At 37.7% G+C, this 21,284-nt stretch overlaps 1 protein-coding gene across 1 annotated transcript; it reads right to left on the bottom strand.

The window, feature by feature from the left end:
* Window positions 1-6,495: 6,495 nt before the first annotated feature.
* LOC131078209 (uncharacterized) lies at window positions 6,496-11,038 on the bottom strand. The gene is made up of 2 exons (XM_058015870.2): window positions 10,654-11,038; window positions 6,496-6,575 (listed from the first exon to the last, which is right to left on the bottom strand). The coding sequence occupies exons 1-2, from the start codon at window positions 11,036-11,038 to the stop codon at window positions 6,496-6,498; spliced, it is 465 nt and encodes a 154-aa protein (XP_057871853.2).
* Window positions 11,039-21,284: the final 10,246 nt, after the last annotated feature.

Below are 21,284 nucleotides of genomic sequence, written 5' to 3' on the forward strand. Positions count from 1 at the left end.
TTTCTCTTTTGCAATACCACAGGGCTTCTCAGCCTCATCAATAGGTGCATCAATCAACATTTTTGCATAAGCCTCAAGGATCTGTGCATCCACTTCATAGCCCATTTCTTCAATCCAAATCTTCTGGGGCTTAACCGCTTCCATAACTGTTTCATCCTTCTTCACCATGAATCATATGTCAGTTGAGTATTTCTCAACAATATGCTTAGGAACCCTTTCCCTAGATTTTATACTTTTGGAATCCCTTAAAATATCCCCATACTTTATCATCTCTCTGATTGCCTAAAGTAGAAATTGATTGTTTCAATTGTCTTCCTATTGGGATATCAAATGCCCATTGCCTCTTCCCAAAACTGGGAGTGTCATTCATGAAAAATAACATTACGCAGACAATTAAGTTGTCATACCGGAAAGTCTCTTTCTTTTCACCTTTAAGCTTTCCTAAGTTTATTAACAGTTCATCTAACATCCAACCGCATAGATCCAATTTATCATTTTCTCTCATCATTTTGTAAGCTACGAAAATGCAGGAACTGGAAATAGAATTCAGTCGATTTGACTGAGTTGCCTTATAACCGATGATCATGCTACTGAATCTGATGTCTGTGTCGGTAATAGTGCTTATTCTCATAGATCTTCTATCAGATGTTGCGTCGGTGATTTTGTTGACATAATCATTCAAAACCTTCTTGTCTGGATGTTGTCCAATCTGTGGTAAACCAATGATTGCCCTAATGGCTTCCTTGGTGATCTTGTAAGGCCTATCTAACTAGATAAACTCCCCATGTACTCTGCTCAAAACATACCTTATGATTTTATCTTCGAATTCCAGAATATCCAGAATGTCAATAAACCCTAAGTCTTCAATGTGCTTATATGTTGGTTTGATCTTTCCAGAATCTCCCATAAGCTTGTTCATGTACATGCTCTTTATATCAGATGTCCCCAAATCCTCAATGTGACAATGTATGTATGCCCTAACATCTTCAACATAGACAACTCCCTCCAGAACATGGGAAAATACTCCAACCGAATCTTCTAGGGTAGCCACATGTGAATACCTGTTGATCACTTCCGGTGAAAACCCTTAACAAACTCTTCCAGTCACCAGTGAAATCACTTAAGAAGAAATCTGAATGCTTTAAAATTCCTTTGATCTCTCTTAGTCTCTCTTAATCACACTGGAATCACTCTAAATGGAAGGTGATTAAAAATGAAGTGAAATCGACCTTTTATCCTCCAAGAAAAACCCTAATCTTTCATTGACATCAATGATTGCTGGTGAAAGTTACTGGATCTTGAACAAAACACCTCCATGCCGGATAAGCATCTCCAATGTCTAGAATATCTTCCAGAACCTCTTCCCGGGGTATATGCAGTATCTTCATGAATTTTTCCTACCCCTAAGGCATCTACCTTAGTTATCGATTGAGCTACTTGCTAGTGCAGGAGAAACCTCCTCTATCGGATAAGTAACCGGTGCATTTCCATCTTCTAAATGTTCTACAGTCTTTCTGACCCATCTCTGAGTATGATCTTGCTGGATTTCACTAACCTTTTCTTTCCCTTTCTCATTTGATCTTCCATTACCAACCGATGGATTTCTTCTTTTACAGAATTTAGCAATATGTCCAACCTCATTGCATGCATAACATGTAACATTGTTCCCTTGAATTACTTTGCTAAAACCGGTATAATTTCTTGACCTGCACTAATTAGCCATATGTCCGAATTTTCCACACGCATAGCATTTAACATTCATTATGCAGTATTCTATCTTATGACCATACTTATTGCATTTACAACATTTATCGGGAGCAGAATTAGGGTTCTGATTTGCTCTGTTTCTACATTGCCTAGCCATGTGACCAAATCTATTACAAAAAAAACATCTACCATTAAATTTATAAGCATTAAACTACCTTATCGATGCCTTATGGTTTTGATATTCATTAGCAGTACAAGAACTCTGTCCTTTCTCAAATCCAAGTCCACTAGAATCTCCAATCTGCCTTTGTCTCTTCAATAATTCATCTAGTTGTGTTGATCTAATCTTGAATTTATCTTTGTACTCACTTGCGGTAGTTAGATCATTTTTCAGAATTATCATTTGTCTCTCAAGATCTTGTTCATTACTATGGGATTGTACTAAATCAGTTCTCAACATATCATTCTCATGAGACAACCTACCACATTCTTCAAATTTCCTCTTCAATGATACAACAAGATTTTCTTCTTTTTTCTTCAGGTCCTCAATCTCTTTAGACATTCTTATAGTTATAGCTTGAATTTCATTTCTCATGACCATATTCTCCTGACTCATCTTTTGACATTGTTCCTTAAGTGCATCTTTCTCTTCATCATCCTAAGTTTGCAAAAGTTCCTTCCTCCTAGCTTGAACAGATGATAGCCTCTCTTGTAGGACAAGAATGAATTCCTTAGCAGAATTAAATTCATCTTGTAGCTTTAAGTTTTTCAACCTTTCAGCATCATAATCTTAAAGTGTCTTCTCAAGTTGCTTCTCCAAACCCATGTTCATGGATTTTGAATTCAAGATCTCCCTCAAGCTGTCAAACTTCCTCTGAGGTACAAAGATCTGATACCAATTGTTGTAATCTAATAACACTGAGAGGGGGGTGAATCAATGCTATATCGGGAAGTCCAATTTTAACCTTATTAAAACATGCATACACCAACCGGTATACCAGTACATATAGAATTGAAAGAAGTAAAGCAACCAATAAGCCAATCACATAAATGAAAACCATAACACATAGAATTATACATGGAAAACCTCAAGGAGGAAAAACCACAATGGGATTTGTGACCCACAAAATCAATCCATTTCCCATATGAAGAGATATTACAAAATATAAGGGGCCTACACTTGCAAGAAAGCTTGCAGCCTAGAGCACACTGCTCAATCACAAAAGGAGCCTCATTGACTACATATAAATCCCAACTACACTCTGAAGAAGTTTTGAACTGCTAAGATAGCATCTTCTATGCTAGAATACAATTTCGATTTAAGCTATGTTTGTTCCGATCTTAAACCCTAAACCCTTTACCGGAATAACCCTTACATAAATATCATCACATACATAATCTCTCTGATATATTTCACATCATATTACATCCATACTTGCATCAACATATCTATATCAAAATGATCTAATCCAACTGACCTATATACCCTATACAACTTATCATGGCTTATGTTGGCTTACAAAGATTATTACAATATCAAATTATATGTCGGCTAGATAACATAAATACATGAATATCAAAAATAATTGTCGATGCTGGATCCAAGAGATGTCGGCCTCCAATACCGATAATCATATTCTAAACCATGTTGGCCTGCATTGCCAGTAACCAAAGAAATCCTTCTATCTGTCGATGTCGATGTCGATGTAGTGCATGTTGGTCCTGAAACTCCACCAGAAGTTGCACCAATACCACTTATGCAATTCATAAAATATCTTCATCAAAAGCTCTATCGGTGAAACCCTCGTCGGAACCAGTAGCCAAGCTTCTAAGAAAATAGGATAGCATCTAATCACCAGACCAAAACCAACTCACTGAATATGAGCATGAGTATCATGAATAAGCCAATTCCATAACCAAACTACATCAGAGCCTACCGGATCATGTCAGATCCAAATCAACCAGAAACTACTCAACCTACCAGGACCAGAAGGGTGTCGGTAAAGCATCCAAATAGCTACTATTGGCATCAATGATAAAACATCAATGCAACACATAATCCATTCCTCCAAATTGTCAATAGACAAATGCCCCTTAAATACATGTCAATGAATTTGATTTTCATCACAGGCTGACATCGGGGTAGTTTTCCCGCTCACAACAAAACCTACAATGCATTCTTAGGAAAGGACCTGCCCCAAAATAAGGCAAGGACAGGGGTGTACCCCTTTCTCTAGGGCAGAGTGTAGACAGGGTGGTGCAGAGGCCAAGGGAGAAGCAAATTCAAAGGGTTGAGCAGTCTCTGATCTCCGATCAGGCTAGAGGATTCGATCTCGCGTGCGTGAGGACCCTAATGCGGTCGAAAATTGCTAGGGTAAAAATTTTATGACACTACATTATTATTGTTGGAATAATTATCTCCCTCTTTATTGAATTTCAATACTCCTCTTTTAACCAAAGCTTCTTCAATCTTGATTCCATTTTTTATTAGCTTTTCACAACTTGGTGGATATTGTAATTTGAGTCTATAATGCATTTCACTATTTAGATTATCAATGATAATGTCCATCTTTTCCTTCTTGGGTATAACACAAGGATACCTAGTAGACAATCGCCTCCATCTTTACAAGAATGCAGTGAAAGATTCTCCATTTTTCTGTTTCATGTTACATAGATCAAGCATGGTTATTTCATGTTCAATGTTATATGAATACTAAGAGACAAATTTATCTACCAGTTCTTCAAATGATTTGAAACCTGGTGGAAGTTTCAAAAACCATTCCATGGCTTGTCCACCCAAGCTCCTTAGAAATAATCTCATTAGATAGGTCTCATTATGTACAAATTCTATACTCATTATGAAAAATTCTCTCACATGATCTTGTGGATCCATTTTACCATTGTATTTATTATATTTAGGAATTTCACAATTTGGTGGAAAAGGTATCATGTTTAAACTTTTGTCGAATGGATATGGGCAAATATCTTCAATGAGTATCTTTGTGTTGTTCCCCTTTGCATATCTTGGATTTGTTGTTGAAGTGTTTGTATTTATTATGTGAGTGCTAAGAGGGGATTATCTATATTATGTCTTGTTTCTCTCGTCCTTGATCCCATCATCATGAGTATGAGTTAGATGGGTATTTTTTCAAGCTTCCCTTGTCCCTTCGATTTGTCTCAATTGTGTGACATCAAAGTCATGAGGTACTTTGACACCCAAGTTTGCCAACATTAGAAAGTATTTCTCTTTGTAATTTTTTGACACCTTTTTCCATGAATTTTCCAAACCTATGATCTTGTTATTCTTCTTTGATTGTTTCCTCAAATATTTCCTCCTCGTCATCATTATGATCATGTGGTCTATTTTGATGAAGGAAACGATTTTCTTCTTCCATTGTAGATTTTTGTTTTTGTTTTTGTTGTTTTAGTCTTCTCTTCTAATTTCTAGTCAAAACTGGCATACAAGTGGCTAAGGTTTTTAAGCTTTGATCTTTGTTTCAAGTGCTAATTTGATGTTTTTTAACCAAGTCAAATAGGAAATATCCTATTGATTAGACTAAGTTGATTTAATTTAAATCCCTTGTTTCATGATTAAGGATGATAGATCTTGATATTGAAACTGTGCTAAAAAATCAGAGATAAAAAATGATGACTATGCACTTATAAAATTTTGATCTAAGATGCATTAAAAAGGTTTCACTTGTAAAACCAAAATTTCCTAATTTTAAAATTGATCTGGTGATGATGAAAATGACCTCAACTCTGAAGAGGGTATTCGAATCTGACTTTTTTTAATCAAATTTTGGATTTTGCTCTTTGTATTATATATGAATATATGCACTAAATCAGATTGTGTATGTGCTAAACTGATTGATCTATGTGCTACTCTATTTGGTCTATGCGCTAATCTGTAACTTGGATGCACTAGTAGTTTGTATGCACTAAATAGCTCAAGTGTTTGATGTTTTGATAGTTTGATCTTGTTTCAAATTAAAAGTTCTACGTGTTTCAATGGATGATTTTCTAAATAATGATTGCAAACATAGAAGCAAGTAGTGAAACAGTTTCTTTACCCTATGATCTAAACATTAAGTGTATGCTCGAGGCTCAAAGAAAGCCAAAATTTCCATGGGTATAACACATAGAAGACAATTCAAATAGTTCTAGCCTAAAGGATTAAATGCAATGCAATAACTTAGCCCACAGCTTGGAAACTCCATGACACAAGTATAAGCACCCTAAGATGGGGTAAACACTATTGTCCTTATCGAGAGGTGGCCTCTAGGACTAGAAGGATGACCCAATCACCCTCTCTCCGGAAGGCTACAAATAGCCTATACAAAGCCAAGGATTTTTGCCTTTCCTCCAAGGAGCTTGATGGTGAGTGTCTTGGGGAAAAAACCTTATATCCCCTTGCATTGATAATTATCGCACCAAGGCTAACAGGGTGGCTTCTACTCTAACAGCTTTAGTACAAGCATCCATTCAGAGCATCAAGATATAAACTCCATGAAGAGGTCTCCTAGCCTTGAGAACCAAGGTTTTATATACCTGAAGGTATGGAGGAGAGCTATTCCCGAGCACTTTCATTGATCTCAATTTTCATCGAAAGTACATTTATTTTATAGTGGGTTGGAAGAACTTGGATTTAGCCATTCCCACTTGGGTCATTCCCCTCTCACCTAGTCTTATGGGCTTCTCAGGAGAGCAAACCTTCTAAAGGGATTGCACTACTACAAATAAAAAAGTGATGAGTCTGGTTTTTTGATCACTCAATGAAGGTATCATCTAACAAATAGAAATAGCTCCAACCCCTGCCAACATTGTTAGTACTTTCAAATTTTGTTCTTTGATAGTGTATGATGTGCCTGCAAAACAGAAAGATACAGTTCAGACTCAAAAATTTAAAAATGTGCAAATAGAAGCAGGTGCACTAAAACAGAGACTATATGCAATAAAAAATTTATTATATGCGCTAATAAAAGTAGGCAATGCATTAAAAGAAACTTCCTATGCACTACTCTATCAATTATATGCGCTAAAAATATGAAAAATGGAAAATGCGATCAAATCTTGTGGATGCGCAGAAATGTTAGGTGGATGTGCTAATCTAGGCACTAGATGCGCCAAAACAGAACTCTTATGTGCTAATATTTAAGACCGATACGTCAATATTTGTAGCAAAGGTGTTGAACTGCTTCTCTGAGCTAAACTGTCAATAAACTTGAAAAAAGATATTAAAAGTGAGGCATTACCCCATGGTGGGCACCAAAAAATGTATGTTAGGAATGTGAAATAATCAAGTAAAACACCTAACACACCAATGAAACATTATATTAAGGAATTAATCAACAAATAAAGTAAAAGAGCACTCCCCAATGGCATCTCATTGTCCTCTATCTCCAAGAACCTTGTCGGTCTATTGATTGACTCTCAACAACATTGACCTTTAGATGACAACTTGAAGAATGAGTATGATATACTATAATCCTATGATCTAAATGAAAATGAGATGATTGATCATGATTCTAGACTAACATAGTGGCTATGCTATAATCAAATAAACACTATGCTCAATGTAAAAACTATGGATGATGCTATGCTCTACACGTATGCAAAGTTTCAGAATGCAAGATTAAGGAGATATGAAAATTCTTGGAAGGAAAAGTGACAAGGGAATCTCCAACAAATGCCACATATGTCCTACAAGAGGGCAAGTGGAATGGAGGGGGATAACATGTGGCAAGGAGGCTATGTATCCTTGTGAGAGGAGAGATAGCTCCATAGGAGGTTAGGATATGGGTAGTTTGAAGGGATAAGGTTGGTTCAACCCAAGGTTAGATGGTAGGTTGGAGGGTTAGGAGGGTAGTTTAGGTTAGGAGGAAATTTTAAATTTAAAAATTCAAATTGAGTGGGAGAGGATAATTAAATAAGATAAATTAATTAAATTTGCTCATTTAATTAGGCAAACGGAGAAAATAATTTATGATGGGAAGAATTTTAGAAAAATGAACTATATAAATAAATTATTCAATTTATTTATAAGTAGAAGAGTTAAGGATCCATTAATTAAATAACTTTTATTTAATTAATTCTCTCCAAAACAAATAGCTCACATAGTTTATACTAAGACCTTTGCACTTGTTTCCAAAATAAATTCCATTCACTATACTCCAACTATTTTTGTGTCTTATCATTGGTTCATATATTAGATGGATGTTAAGAGTGCATTTCTTCATCGAAATATATAAAATGAAATATATATAACACAAATGTATGGATTCATTCATGATTCTTCCTTGGTATGTAAACTTCAAAGTTCCTCTATGGCCTCAAATTATCCACTAGGGCTTGGTATGCCAAAATAGTTTCCTTCTTTATTTCTCTTGGTTCCATTAGATGTCACTCTAGCCCTAATTTTTGCAATCTATGGTAGCATGATAAGATCCTCTTATGTTGTATGCTAATAAATTTATCCTCACCAAGGGTTCATCCATTATTAACTCCACATATTCTACTCTACGTGATAGTTTCTAAGCAACAAATGTGAGACTGTTACATTATTTCATTGGGATTGAGATCACTTAGAATAATACAAGGATAATTATGTGTCAACCCAATTGTAATCTTGATCTAATTCATAATCCTAGACACTTTCTTGTAAGCCCACCCTAACTCTCTTTCCATCAGGCACCAAACTAGAGGCTCATTATTTGACTTCACTTGTTGGTGCTGCCTTGTATTTTTTTTTTTTTAATAGATTAATAGTTGTAGAGGGGCAACACCCTTGTATTAATCAAAATTGAAAAATACATACCTGGTTCAGAAAGAGTTGTGGGGGGAAAGAACCAGGAAGAAAACCCCCCACCATTGCTCCAACAGTAAAAGGGCCAGCCAAGCTGGCAAAGATCCTAAAAGGCTAGAAAAAACAACCAGAGGAGAACAAATGTCAGTTGAAACCAAAAACCTACAATTATCTAAACAGTGCAAGAAAATGAGATGTGGAAAACCAATGAGGGCCATAGCACAGGGCCAAGGAGGACGATGCGTTCAAGATCCTTCATAGTTTGAGTCTGGGTCCTCGTCACCGGGGGCAGGAGCAGCGGCTACATCCAAAATAACTGGGCAATCACTCCCACAAGTAGCATGAACCAATGATTATGCTTTTTCCCAGGGGTGGAGGACATCATCCGGAATCCATTCTTCGTCGCGGCCAAGGCCCCAAGAGTTGCCTTCAACTATGTCAATGTTGGCCATAATGCCAATGTCTTCTCTACCTGAAAGACATTCCTCGTGGATAAAGGTGCTCCTCCCGACAGCCGTGAAGCCTGGCAGTATACCGGCAATCTTGCAGAGGAACTCACTATTTTTGTTAATAACAGGCCAGGAGGCCTCTAGGGCATTGAAGTCAGGAGAGTTTACAATCACCTTTTTCTGCACCTCCACACCATTTCCCAAGTTCATATAATAATTATGGGGGAAGGGAAATTGGAGATTGTCATCAACATTGTCCAACACTATGTCAATTTCCCCAAGAAAATGGTGCTTGAATACCATTTGGGTGATAAGCTTCACCCTTTGTTTGCTAATCCTCATATAGAGCAGCATAGCCAAGAAGAAGGTCGGGATGTCTACATTGGCTCTGTATCTGTGGTATGCATTAAGGAATTCCTCCCCCAAAATTCTTTTAACACAGTATAGAATCAGGGTAGCTTGATGAAAGAACCGATTGCAGACGCTTATCAGAGATTTTTCCTAGGAATGCTATCTGACGGTAGGTTGCTTCTAGCAATATCGGTGTTTCCATTGTAAGGACAACAGAGCAAGAAAGAGGGAGGGCTTGATATGTTAAAAATACACTGGTCATTCTTTATTTATATCGGCAATCTCATAAAGGTTGAGGAGCTCGAAGACTTAGCTAATCGAGCCAAATTATTTTGCACAATTAAGGCACATATCAAGCATGCCACCTTTAATTGCTATTAATTGCCTCTTTGATGTCAGCCGCAGTCCGACTTTATGATATCTAACAGTAATGATGAAAATTAGATTATCTTCTAATAGAAACTCAACCAGAGCTGGAGTTAGTGGCCCTGATAAGATCAAATTACCGAAACCATAAATAATACCGGTAGGAGTCTAAGCAAGAGACCCAATAAGAATACGTCTCCCGGTAAGTACTACCACCCGTAGGGGCCAATACATCGAGGAAACAAATATTTCATTCTTAGAATAGGATCAGTTACATCACTTAAGCCTTATAAAACACCATAAACAAATTAAAGATGTGCCTCAATCCAAACAGGGTATCTGAGGAAAGAAATGATTGTTGTCGCTTGTCAGAGATTTGCTAGATTATCGTTCTGGAAGCATCTGCAACAGGACTGTAGTAACCTCGATGAGATCTTGTTCCAGAATGTATTAAGTATTGGTTGGGGACAGGTACAATAGACTTATGTGAGTGACAGTATCACCAACCAGAAGAGGTCGAGCAGTCGGGATGGATACTCTTACCGGTACAGGCCCGAATACCACAATCAAGAGAGACCCATAACCTATAAGAGTTCAGCTCCCGGTAAAAATGACCGATCGGTAGGAGCCAAGACATCGAGGGACCAAAGCAGTTTATTCATCTACCAAAAGATGCAACATTTAACCCTAATAATCGTTGTAATCAAATTTATCTATGCCCTAGCCGAATACCCGGATCAAGGCCTCCATCTACAATTGTCATCTTAGATAGTTTGTCTACTTCTATATTGCCTTCTCTATAGATATGGTTAATCTGAATACCTTCCAAGGTCTCAAGCAACCCCACTATATGTCAAAGCCATAGGTTGAGATCTCAACTGGGGGTATGGTTACTACGAACAACATTGACAATATTTAATGAATCCCCCTCCAAATGGATTCTTTTAATCCCCAACTCAGACCCTAAATGCAAACCTCTTAATGTTGCTTGGAATTCAGCCTCATTGTTAGTGGCCAAACCAATGACTTCAAAAATTTCCTTAATATAGATGCCTTCAGAATCTCTAACAATACAGCCAATACCACTCCGCCCTGGATTCCCTACAGAGGCACCATCAAATTTAATCTTATTGCACCTTGGTTCTGGGACTACCCATTTAACATCCAACCTTGGATTAGCCGGTAGTTCAAGATTTCCATTTCCAAAAAGCGAGGGGATGGTCAAATTTGGGAATACTAGCTTTAGCTTCCAATCCCAATCAGTATATAGATTCTTTTTCAACGATTTGGACTTGGTCGATTCATTCAGGAGCTCAACCAGGTGGTTCTCAATTTTCCCACAAAGGGCTAATTGGCCCATTTCTTTATCCTGGAAAATTCTTCGGTTCCTTTCTTTCCAAATTTCCCAAATCATCAATGAGGGTAGGATAAAAAATAAGACCCCAAATAATGCCTTGTATTTTGATTTAGGCCATAGTAGAAACCAAACATTCAAACCTTTTGGAAAAGGGCATACCAGATTTAGCTTCCCCATAAAATGCCACCAACAGTTGTTGGAGAATTTGCAGTGAAGCAAAAGGTGGTCAATTGTTTCCTCTTGATTCTGACATAATACACTTCTACTAGGTTCATTAATACCCAGTTGAAGGAGTCTTTCACTGGTTAAGGTTTTCTTCTGAAAAGCCATCCAAGCAAAGGAACCTGCTTTAAGAAGAAGATGTTTGTGCTAGAACAAACTAACCAGCCAATCCTTCTTATTTACTGTAACTTCTTTCAATTTATAGCCAAAACATACCTTATACTTACCATCAAAGGAGCCACACCATCTAATGATGTCCTCATCTGGGGATGGGTGAATGATTCGATCCTTCAGAATACCGAAAAAAAGATCTTTTTGATTTTGGGTTAAGCCAAAGGGGTCCAGAGAATTCCACACCCATTTATCAATACCATCTTCCTTAATTGAATGACCATAATCACAGACCTTGTGTCCCCAAAGCTGACACGTTTCTCTCATTATATATTGGAGGGTTAGGTTATGACACAAGGATTCTTTGCCACTCCAAGAATCCAGCCAGAAGGATGCATTCCTCCCATTTCTTACATCCCAAGTGACCTAGTCGCTTATGATATCTCTGCATTCTAGAATAAAATTCCAAATAGTCAAGCCCCTAGGAGGGTTGATAACTGTGAGAATCCTTTTGGGCTCAAGTGAGTCTAGATATTTGTGTTCTAGGATTCTTGCCCACTTCTGATTACCTCCTCTACAAATTTCCCACACCAATTTAGCTACCATAGCCAGATTCATAATAGAAATCTGTCAAATACTAGTACCCCCTACACTTTTTGGTTGACTTATTTTTTTCCATGCAATCAAGGGAAACTTCCCTTTGTCATCTGATCCATTCCAAAGGAAATTTCTCATTAAATTAATTAAGTCATCTTCTATAGCAACCGATAACTTCATGCAAGCAATGGAGAAAACCAGTATGGCAGAGAGGATTGATTTTATCATAGTAAGTTTATCGATAGATGATAACCACTTCCCTTTCTAATTTTTGAGCCTATCTTTACATTTCTCAATAAGATGTGACCAATAGCAAATCTTATTACAACCATTGAAAAGAGGAGTCCCAAGGAATTTACATGGAATGTTTGTCACTCTTAAATTGAGAATCCTTGAAAGGGCACCTTGCATATTTGGCAACGTATTGATAAAGAAAACTTTCGACTTGTTCCCGATTATTTTTTGCCCTAATGCCTTGCAATAGTCTTCCAGGCATGTATTTATGGTCCTTGCCTCCCTTCTACTAGAGGCTCCAAAAATAATAGTATCATCAACAAATTGCAAGTGGGTTGAGTGTTCACCTCCTGTAGCCACATTGACTCCCAGCCAGCGACCATCATGGTGAAGAGATTTAATCAGTCAACCTAAGGCTTTAGCCATAATTATAAATAAAAATGGTGACATAGGACTCCCTTGATTAATACCTCTTGTTGAAGGGAAGAAACCATGAGATGAACCATTAATCAAAACTGAGAATTTGGGGGTTGATATACAATTTCTGACCCAAGTTATCCATTCATTGCAGAAGCCAAATTTCCTCAATACTTCTACAAGAAATTCCCTGTCCACCATATCATAGTCTTTCATGATATCTAGCTTTAATATGATACAAGAAGCTTTAGTTTTCCTTGCAATGTGGAGGGTTTCTTGAGTAGTAATGATGCCTTCAACAATACAACAACCAAGGGCAATGCCACTATGCTCATCTGAAATAATATATTTTAGAAGAGGTTTTAGTCTATGAGCAATGATCTTTGTTACTATTTTGTATACTCAATTGCATAAAGAAATTGGTCTGAAATCACCCATTTGCTGAGGGTTCTTCTTTTTTGGTACTAAAGCTAGAAAGGTGTAATTGATGGCTCCCAGCATAGTCATTTTTTTCCTGGATTCTTCTACCGCTAGGTGCAAATCCTGGGTAATAATGTCCCAAAAATGCTGAAAGAAGGCCATAGGAAAACCATCAAGGCCTGGAGTCTTATAAGGATTCAACTAGAAGGTAACTTTCCTTACTTCTTCTAAGTTAATAGGTTTAAAGAGCTCTTTATTGTGTCTTTCAGTGATTAAAGAGGGGATTGAGTCTAGAGTTTTGTTTCTTGCTTCCTAAACACTCTGGCAATTGCCATTCATCAAAGATTCAAAATGTCTTATTGCTTCCTGGGCAATATCCTCATAAACTCTGGCAATATTGTCATCCGGTCTCACAACCTCCAAAATTTTGGTCCTGCTACGGTTGATAATAGCTGATCTGTGAAAAAACTTGGTATTTCTATCGCCATCCTTAAGCCAAAGTTCCCTAGATTTCTGCCTCCAGTGAATTTCCTCATGTCGAAGAATTTCATTTAGTTCAGACTTGAGAGAGTTCTCCCTTTTGAAAAGTTCATCATCCATGCCTAAATTTATAACAGAATTGGTTAAAACCTCCAGCTCTGTCATAATCCTAAGTTTCTCCTTATGGATGTTTTGGAGCTGAATCAAATTCCACTCTTTGATTTTGATCTTAATATACTTGAGCTTCTTATTTAGCTTGAATAGCCTCGAGATGTTTTCGAGAGCCAGCTCATTCCCCCATGCTACTATCAAATCATGTAGGTCTGGCACTTTGAGCCGCATCAACCCAAACTAGAAAGGACTGCCACCCTCAGATTGTCCTAAAGACACATTTAGGCAAATAGGGAAATGATTTAACCCTACAAGGGGTAGAATAGATGGTTCAAGAATAAGATTTTGTGCTAGCCAATCAACGGCAACCAGAAACCGGTCTAGATGTTCTACAATTTCAGTGACACCAGTACGCCTATTTGTCCATGTAAAGATCCCATTCTTTGGGATAATATCCAATTACTGATTCTTATCAACAAATTCCTAGAAATCTTTCGGATCCATACCAATCCTTTGAATACCACCCTTCTTTTTATTACCTGCCAAGATAGCATTAAAGTCGCCTGCAAACACATAGGTGCCCAACGAAATATTTTGGAATCTGTCTGATAGGAGTGCCCAAAGTTCACATTTGTCATTAGCAGTAGAAGGTTTGTAGACATTAAATAGGTTGAAACTCTCATTTTTGCACAAACTAGTGACCAAACAATGCTACCAATATTTATCTTTGCCAAGGAGAGTGACATGAACATTTAGAGGGACCAGATTATTCCCATGCCACCTGAGGCCCCCTCAGATTGCCTCAATAGACCTTTCCATTGTTTTCATGCTTTCATTTTTATTATAATCTCAAACTGACTCCATTTAGTCTCCAAAAATACTCAAATATCTCCCTTAGTCTCATCAATCTGGTGCTTAATTAAGGGCCATTTGTCAGGGGCATCAAGGCCCCTAACATTCCAGGATATTAGTCTCATGGATCCTGGGGAAGGGGGTTCCCCTTCCCTAAATTAAGTTTGGACTGCCCACTAGCTACGCCTGCGATTTTCAGCATTATTTTCCTTGATTTCCGCCCCCTTATTCCCTTTGGATTGAAGTTTGGAGAATTAATATGTGATGCAAACTTACCAAAACCTTTTGTTGTATTATCCAATATTAGGTTGGCAACCAGTTCAAGATCTTCTTCCCATTCCGAGGTTGAATCAATTTCTCCTTCTTCCAAGTCAATGGTGGGGCCTTTCTTGCCCAAATCACCAAAGGTGATTGGATCAGATGGCAAAGGGGAAATAATCTTATCCTCCATCACACTAAAATCATCAGCCTTATTGGGTACTGAGGAAAGAGAAGTTGCAAGCTCTGTTGCAATATCATTTTGAAGGGATTTAGCATCATCCAAGAGATTTAGAAGAGTTTGAGTACTCTCACTATTGTCAGTAAGGATTTGTTGATGACTAGTCACAACAAGAGGAGAATTAACAATAGGGTTATTCTTTTCCCCCACCTTCATACTGGCAACTGAGGATTGTTCTACAACATTTTTTCCCATTTTTCTATATTTTCCTTATATAACTTCATGTCAGTCGACTTAGTTTGCACACAAGCATAACTTTTAAGGATGGAGGCCAAAACTTTGCAATCAAGACCTATGTGCTCCCTTGAGTAGAATTTGGGGCAAAGGAGCAACTAATCTTCTCTGTCAATCCTTTGAATCCAAACCTTACCAGCACCAAAAATTTTGACTTCCTCTGGGATACTGGAAATTTGGCCGGTGTTAATGCAAATCCTGATAAAGCTACCCCAAACCCTATCCTCCAAAATAACATCCACAGATACAAAGGTGCCAAGCTCTTTGCAGATATCTTTAATAATCTCAATGTGCCAATAGTCTGAGGGGAAGTTGTATAACCTTAACCAGACTATGTTTTCCAGTAAGGAATGGAACCGGGGATCAAAATTTGGTTCCCAATCAATGATGTGCACCCCACTCCCGTCCAAAGTATATGGACCTTTATTTTTAGCTTTAAACATGTCCTCATTTTTCATAAACTCAATCAGATAATAATCATTCGAAAGGACATTAATGTTAATACTCTTGCCTCATTGTGATCTACACCATTTCTCAAAATTACCCCTTAACCATTTGCCTCAACCCCATTTAGTAAAAAAAAAGAAATCTTGAAGATTTGACCTAGCCAAATTGATCTTGTTATCATCCAAAATAACAGTGGGTATCAAGATTTTCCTTACCGGTTTGTGGATGTCTGGATAAACCACTGATTGGTATCTTCACTTGAGTTCATTTTTCCCAACTCGATCTAGATTAGATTGTTGATATCTAGTTGGGGCAGTGGAGTGTCAGGCCTCTACCCGATTGGCTCATGAGGCTTTGTCTTGCCTAAACCACCCATTCTGAAACTTATTAGGGCCATAACTCAGAGGATGGTTGAAATCTTGCTTATGACCATTAGGGATGTTAGATGTTCATGTCTCCAATACAAAGGGATTAGATTTTAAGATTGACTTCCAATTATGCACCAAATCAGAAGTAGGAAGCTTTGCAGATTAAAACCAATGATCATTGCTCCAAGAAAAGTCATTCTTCTTCCATGCTTGTGAATTTATTGGCCTGAGATTACTATTTGTGTAGGGGTGACTAGCATCTAATTTCTTGTGTTCTAAGATCCCTCCTTCCTCTCCACATAGGATTAGGTGCATCCACCTTCCACGGTCAGCCTGGGGTTTGAGCATTCCATGCTGACGATTTAAAAGTTGGTCACTTGCTAGTAGTATGGTTCCTTATTGCTTCAATTGGAAAATCTTCATCAACTTCATCACTCCATGATCTAATCTTCCCCTGACCTCCCTTGCCATTGACCCAAACTGTTGGAATTTTTTATGATTATGTTGTGATTGTCATTGATCGACACACACTTTCTTTGAGATTACTTTTTGTATGAATGAGTTATGCTTAACCGGTATTTGTTCCAAACCGGTATTATGTATTTTAGTCTTTAGACTATCGATGTTTCGCATAAAGTGTTTACCGATCTCAAGAGGAATGAAAAGCCAAGCAGTATGAAGACCTCAAGCAATTTCAGGATTTCAAGCGGAATGAAGGAACTAAAGTGGCAGTTATCATTTTTCCAAACTTCATTTTGACAACCAGTAATCGGTTTAATATTTGAACTGGTATTACTCTATGATGAGTTACCAACCAGTAATTGGTAAAATTGTATGAACCGGTAATACTCTGTGATGAGTTACCAACCGGTATTATTTTTGTGATGAGTTACCATCCACCGACACTTTGATGGTGATTTTGTGCCATGTTACCAAATGTTTCTAGATGCAATGAACCTAGGAACTTGCAATGTAATCCTATTGGACCGACATGAAATCATATTCCTTTATAAGGACATCATGTCTAGGGTTTTAGCTATTAAGAATTTTTTGTGTGGTTGATGAAGTTTTTGCATGTGCGATCACAGAAGAAGATTAGGTCTGTGTGAAGAAAAAGAGTGTGAAGAGTTTGAAGACTGAAGTAATGCTGAAATGCATTAACAATGAGCTATCAAAGATCTAACCAAGCATACTATTCTAGTATTTAGATCACTCACTTGTTGATTACTTACATCTTTGACAAGTCTATAACCCTTAACCGGGTAGGCCTGGCAAAGCCTTTGTAAATCCTCTAACAAGGTGGTTCACAACTATGGATCTGAAATCCTCTCACAAGGTAGTCTTTAATCAAACTTATCTCCTAACAGAGATTGAGATTCCTAACAGGATCAGTTCTGGTGAAGAACATTGTATGACCTTAACTGATCTGACCTTAACCAATCTAGTTACTATTCTACAGATAGTTACTTGTGAGTTTCATCTCACCATGATTTTTCCCATTTGGGTTTCCACGTCAAAATCTCTTGTGTTATGGTGATTGTGCTTCTGTGGGTGAATGTCTTATTTGATGTTTGGTTTGCATTTGTGTTAACTGGTTTGTTAGTAAAACTGGTATACCGATTTACTCCTAAACTGTTTAAGTGTTTAAGTTTAGTATTTATTGGTATACTAATTCACCCCCCCTCTTAGTATTCATCAATTGGTATCAAAACCAACCTTTCTATAAGTTTAACCACTTGGAAAGAGATATGGGGGAATACACTCTGAGGTACCTTACTCATCAGCTCACTCAAACTGAGAAAGCCTATGATGAACTCAAAGTCAAGTATAAGGCCTCTCTAGCAAAAAGAAGAGAGCATGCTGAGAAACTAATGGAGCTTACTAAAAACAGTTCCTCTGAAGAAGCGGACATGGAAGCCCTAGTTGAAGAAGTTGAAAAACTGAATGAGTCTAATGCCAACCTAAGAATGGAATTGGAAGACTAACTATCATGATGTGTCAAGATCTTGAGAACCAAAGAAAAGCTGAAGATCTAGTAAAAGACAAAGATGATGAGATCTCCAAGATAAAGAAAGAAATGAGTGGACTTACCGCTCATCTCCAAGAGAGTAAAGTGGAAAAAGAAGAAATGCAAGGTGAACTAAACTTGGCTATTCCTGAAAATGCAACCTTGAAGGAGTCTAATGTTGCTATTTCCAAAGAACTCACTGAGTCAAAGGAAATACTTTCCAAATTCAATAAGAACACTATTAAGCTAGAACAAAAGCTTGAATAAGCAAAACCGGTGAAAAATACCACTGGACTTGGTTTCTCTAGTTATGAGGAAGGTGAGACCTTTGGAACAAAAGATGTAGCATCAAAGAAGCAACTAACATCAAAGGATAAAGGTAAGAAAAAGTTCAAACCTGTTTGCTTTAATTGTCTCAAGGAAGGACATACTGCTAATGTATGTAGAAATAAGGCTTACATAACTTTTCTTACTTTCTAAACAATAAGCCTAGATCCAATAGATTCAATGGAAATTGTTATGCATGCAACAAGTTTGGGCATAGAGAATTTGAATGTAGGTCTGTCATGCACAACACCGGAAGGTATCCTCAAAGGAGTCAAGGAGTTTTTCCTGAACCCTCTAGGAACCGGAATCCAACCCGGTTTAATACCTATAATCGTCAGTAAGGTAGCGGTGGCTATCAAGCGGCAACCGGATGGAGAGCAACCTATTTGATCTATCAAGGTAATGGTCACACTACTACAACATGCAAAAGGAAGAATGGAAACATGAATAATGGACCTTCGAGAGCACCTGGAATGGTTTGCTATCATTGCAACAAATCGGGTCACACAGCAAGATTATGCAGAATGAGAAAGAATATATCGGATGATATACCGGTCACTCTGGAAGGAAATATTGATGTTGAAACTATTAAAATAGATATGAAGACAACATGGAAGAAGAAACCTGAAGAAGTAACTCAAGAAGAACCAATTTCTGCACCTAGTGTGGAAGTTGCTGAACCGGCAAACTAAGCTTCAGAAAAGCTTAGGGGGAAGCAAATTGGTGAAATGTTTCGAACCCCTGGTTTACACCGGTAAAAGACCTTAACCGGTATGTGATACCTGTCAATTGGCAGAAGACCAAAAATGGTAAAAGGCAAATTAGGGTTTACGCCCTAATGGTGGAGCATTTATTATGGTAGGTGAAGAATTTATTTAAAAGGAATTTTCAAGTCATTTTCACTTATCAATTTGCGAGCGAAGAAGTTTTCAAGTGCAAAGCGACAAAAGGCAATTTGTCTTGCGATTCGGAGAGATTTCAAAACCTTGAAGAAGAATCTGAAGATAATATCAATCGGTCAAGTGGAGAACTCAAAGCGGTAATCCAACAACTGAAGTAGTGTGTGGTGAAGTAGATTTAGCAAGCCCTAATTCTCGACTTGCGAAGGTATTTTTTGAGTCTCTCTGTTTATCATGGCTTATGCATCGCACTCTAGTTCTAGTGCACCCATCTATTTAGTAGATTTCATTCAACGGAAGGCAAAATATAATGCCCTATCCCAAATACACGCTGGTGTTATAGTTGAGGAAGGTGTTTTAGTTTATATTGACTGTAAAATTGAAGACCTAGGATCTCTAGTGATCCATTCTTAGTTAAGCTTATTTTGTGGGAAGGACAAGAAGATCAAACCGGAATATAGCATCTTGGAAAATAAGAAGCTTCACGATGCGGTCTATTTCATTGAAGAATTTATAGATGATCACATTTGCATCATTTTAAGCAGAGTGCACGGTGACAAAATGTATTTAGAGCGGACACATGACATCACACCGAAAGTGATTCATGTCGTCACCAGTTTCTGTAATGTTGGAGAAGTACCAGCCCTGAAGAAGGTCATCAAGACCGAAATGACCAAGCTCACCGGTTCTGTGAGTGACCAGCGAGGAATGACAGTCAATACCATTAAGGATGACTTGGTCAAATATGCCTGCATGGTGATAGGTTACTAGACATTCTATGCTAGCATAATTAACACTGTCTCTGCTGCAGTAGTAAATGCCGCCTATAGGATGATCATGGAAGATGCCTCGTTTGATTTATGCACCTGTATGCAAAGGCAACTTTTGGTGAACCTGAAGTCAATTAAACATGACAATGCCTTGAAATTTAAATTTGGACAACTATTGGTCGGGTTGTTCTTCTACTTCCAAGGCTATTTCCTAGGAGTTAGGGATATTCAGTGGTCTACTGACCAACCGGTTACCAAGCAAATTAGAGAAAGTCTTCAAGCGGTTGGAACCGGTTATCCTGAAGTTTTGAACAAATACTTTAATGAGTTCAAATGCAAGATGAGCCAAAGGGTGAGAACATCTGGTGATATTGTCAAGAAGTATGAAGAGGACATTTGCTTCACCATCAGAGTAGATGAGTGCATAATGGAGGCGGTTGAGCCTAGAAAAGAAGTGGTGGAACCTATGGGATATGAGGTAATGTATGATATGCAAGACGGGTATGCTTCTACCCTACTTGCCTCACCACTTGATCCTAAGAAGAAGAGAACTGACACCTATCTGGAAAGGGTTACACTGGTTGAAGAGCCCTCAGTGAAGAAGGGAAAGGTAGTGCCATCTGTATCAGCACTAGTTACTTCAGCAAGTCCTAAAGTAACCAAGCAGTCACCAGCAAAGAAGAAACCAGAAGTTGCACCCACCAAGGTATTTAAGAGGAAGCAGAAGACTAAAGGCAACACACCGGACTCAGAGGATACAGAATCTGAAGAATAGCCTAAGAAGACTAGGCAAACAAGGAAGAAGACAAAGACAACTAGCAATGAACTGGCATCATCAGGACCGGTAAATATTGATATTTCCTCTTACAAACCTTTGACACATTGTCAAAGAACTATTAAGAACATTAGAAGAAAAGTGTTGACTAATTTAGTAGATTATTTTGATGATTTCAATGACAATGAGAAGGAGGAAGTAGAACAGGAAGTCATTCAATATTTATTTATTAATGACCAATCGCCATCAGAAATTAAATTTGTGACACCGGATTCTTTATACAATTCTTTAGACAACAAATGGTGCATTGCCATAGAAAAGGAACAGGAGATAAGAGAGAAAATATTTGCACAATATTTTCCTGATGTATCTAATTCAAAACTCTATGAAGTTATGGAAAAATATAAAGGCCTCTTCTTCATGAGATGAAGGAGACTCTTGCTGCTAGAAGGAAAAATCCTTGAAGTGGTAAAAGATA

The sequence above is a fragment of the Cryptomeria japonica genome, chromosome 10 (assembly GCF_030272615.1).
Source record: "Cryptomeria japonica chromosome 10, Sugi_1.0, whole genome shotgun sequence".
Lineage (NCBI taxonomy): Eukaryota > Viridiplantae > Streptophyta > Pinopsida > Cupressales > Cupressaceae > Cryptomeria > Cryptomeria japonica.

Coding starts and splice junctions, on each gene's coding strand:
- LOC131078209 (XM_058015870.2), bottom strand. CDS start 11,038: ATGGGCCAATTAGCCCTTTGTGGGAAAATTGAGAACCACCTGGTTGAG. Junction 6,576..10,653: donor ATTCCAAGCAACATTAAGAG/GTTTGCATTTAG, acceptor TCTGTTTTGCAG/GCACATCATACACTATCAAA.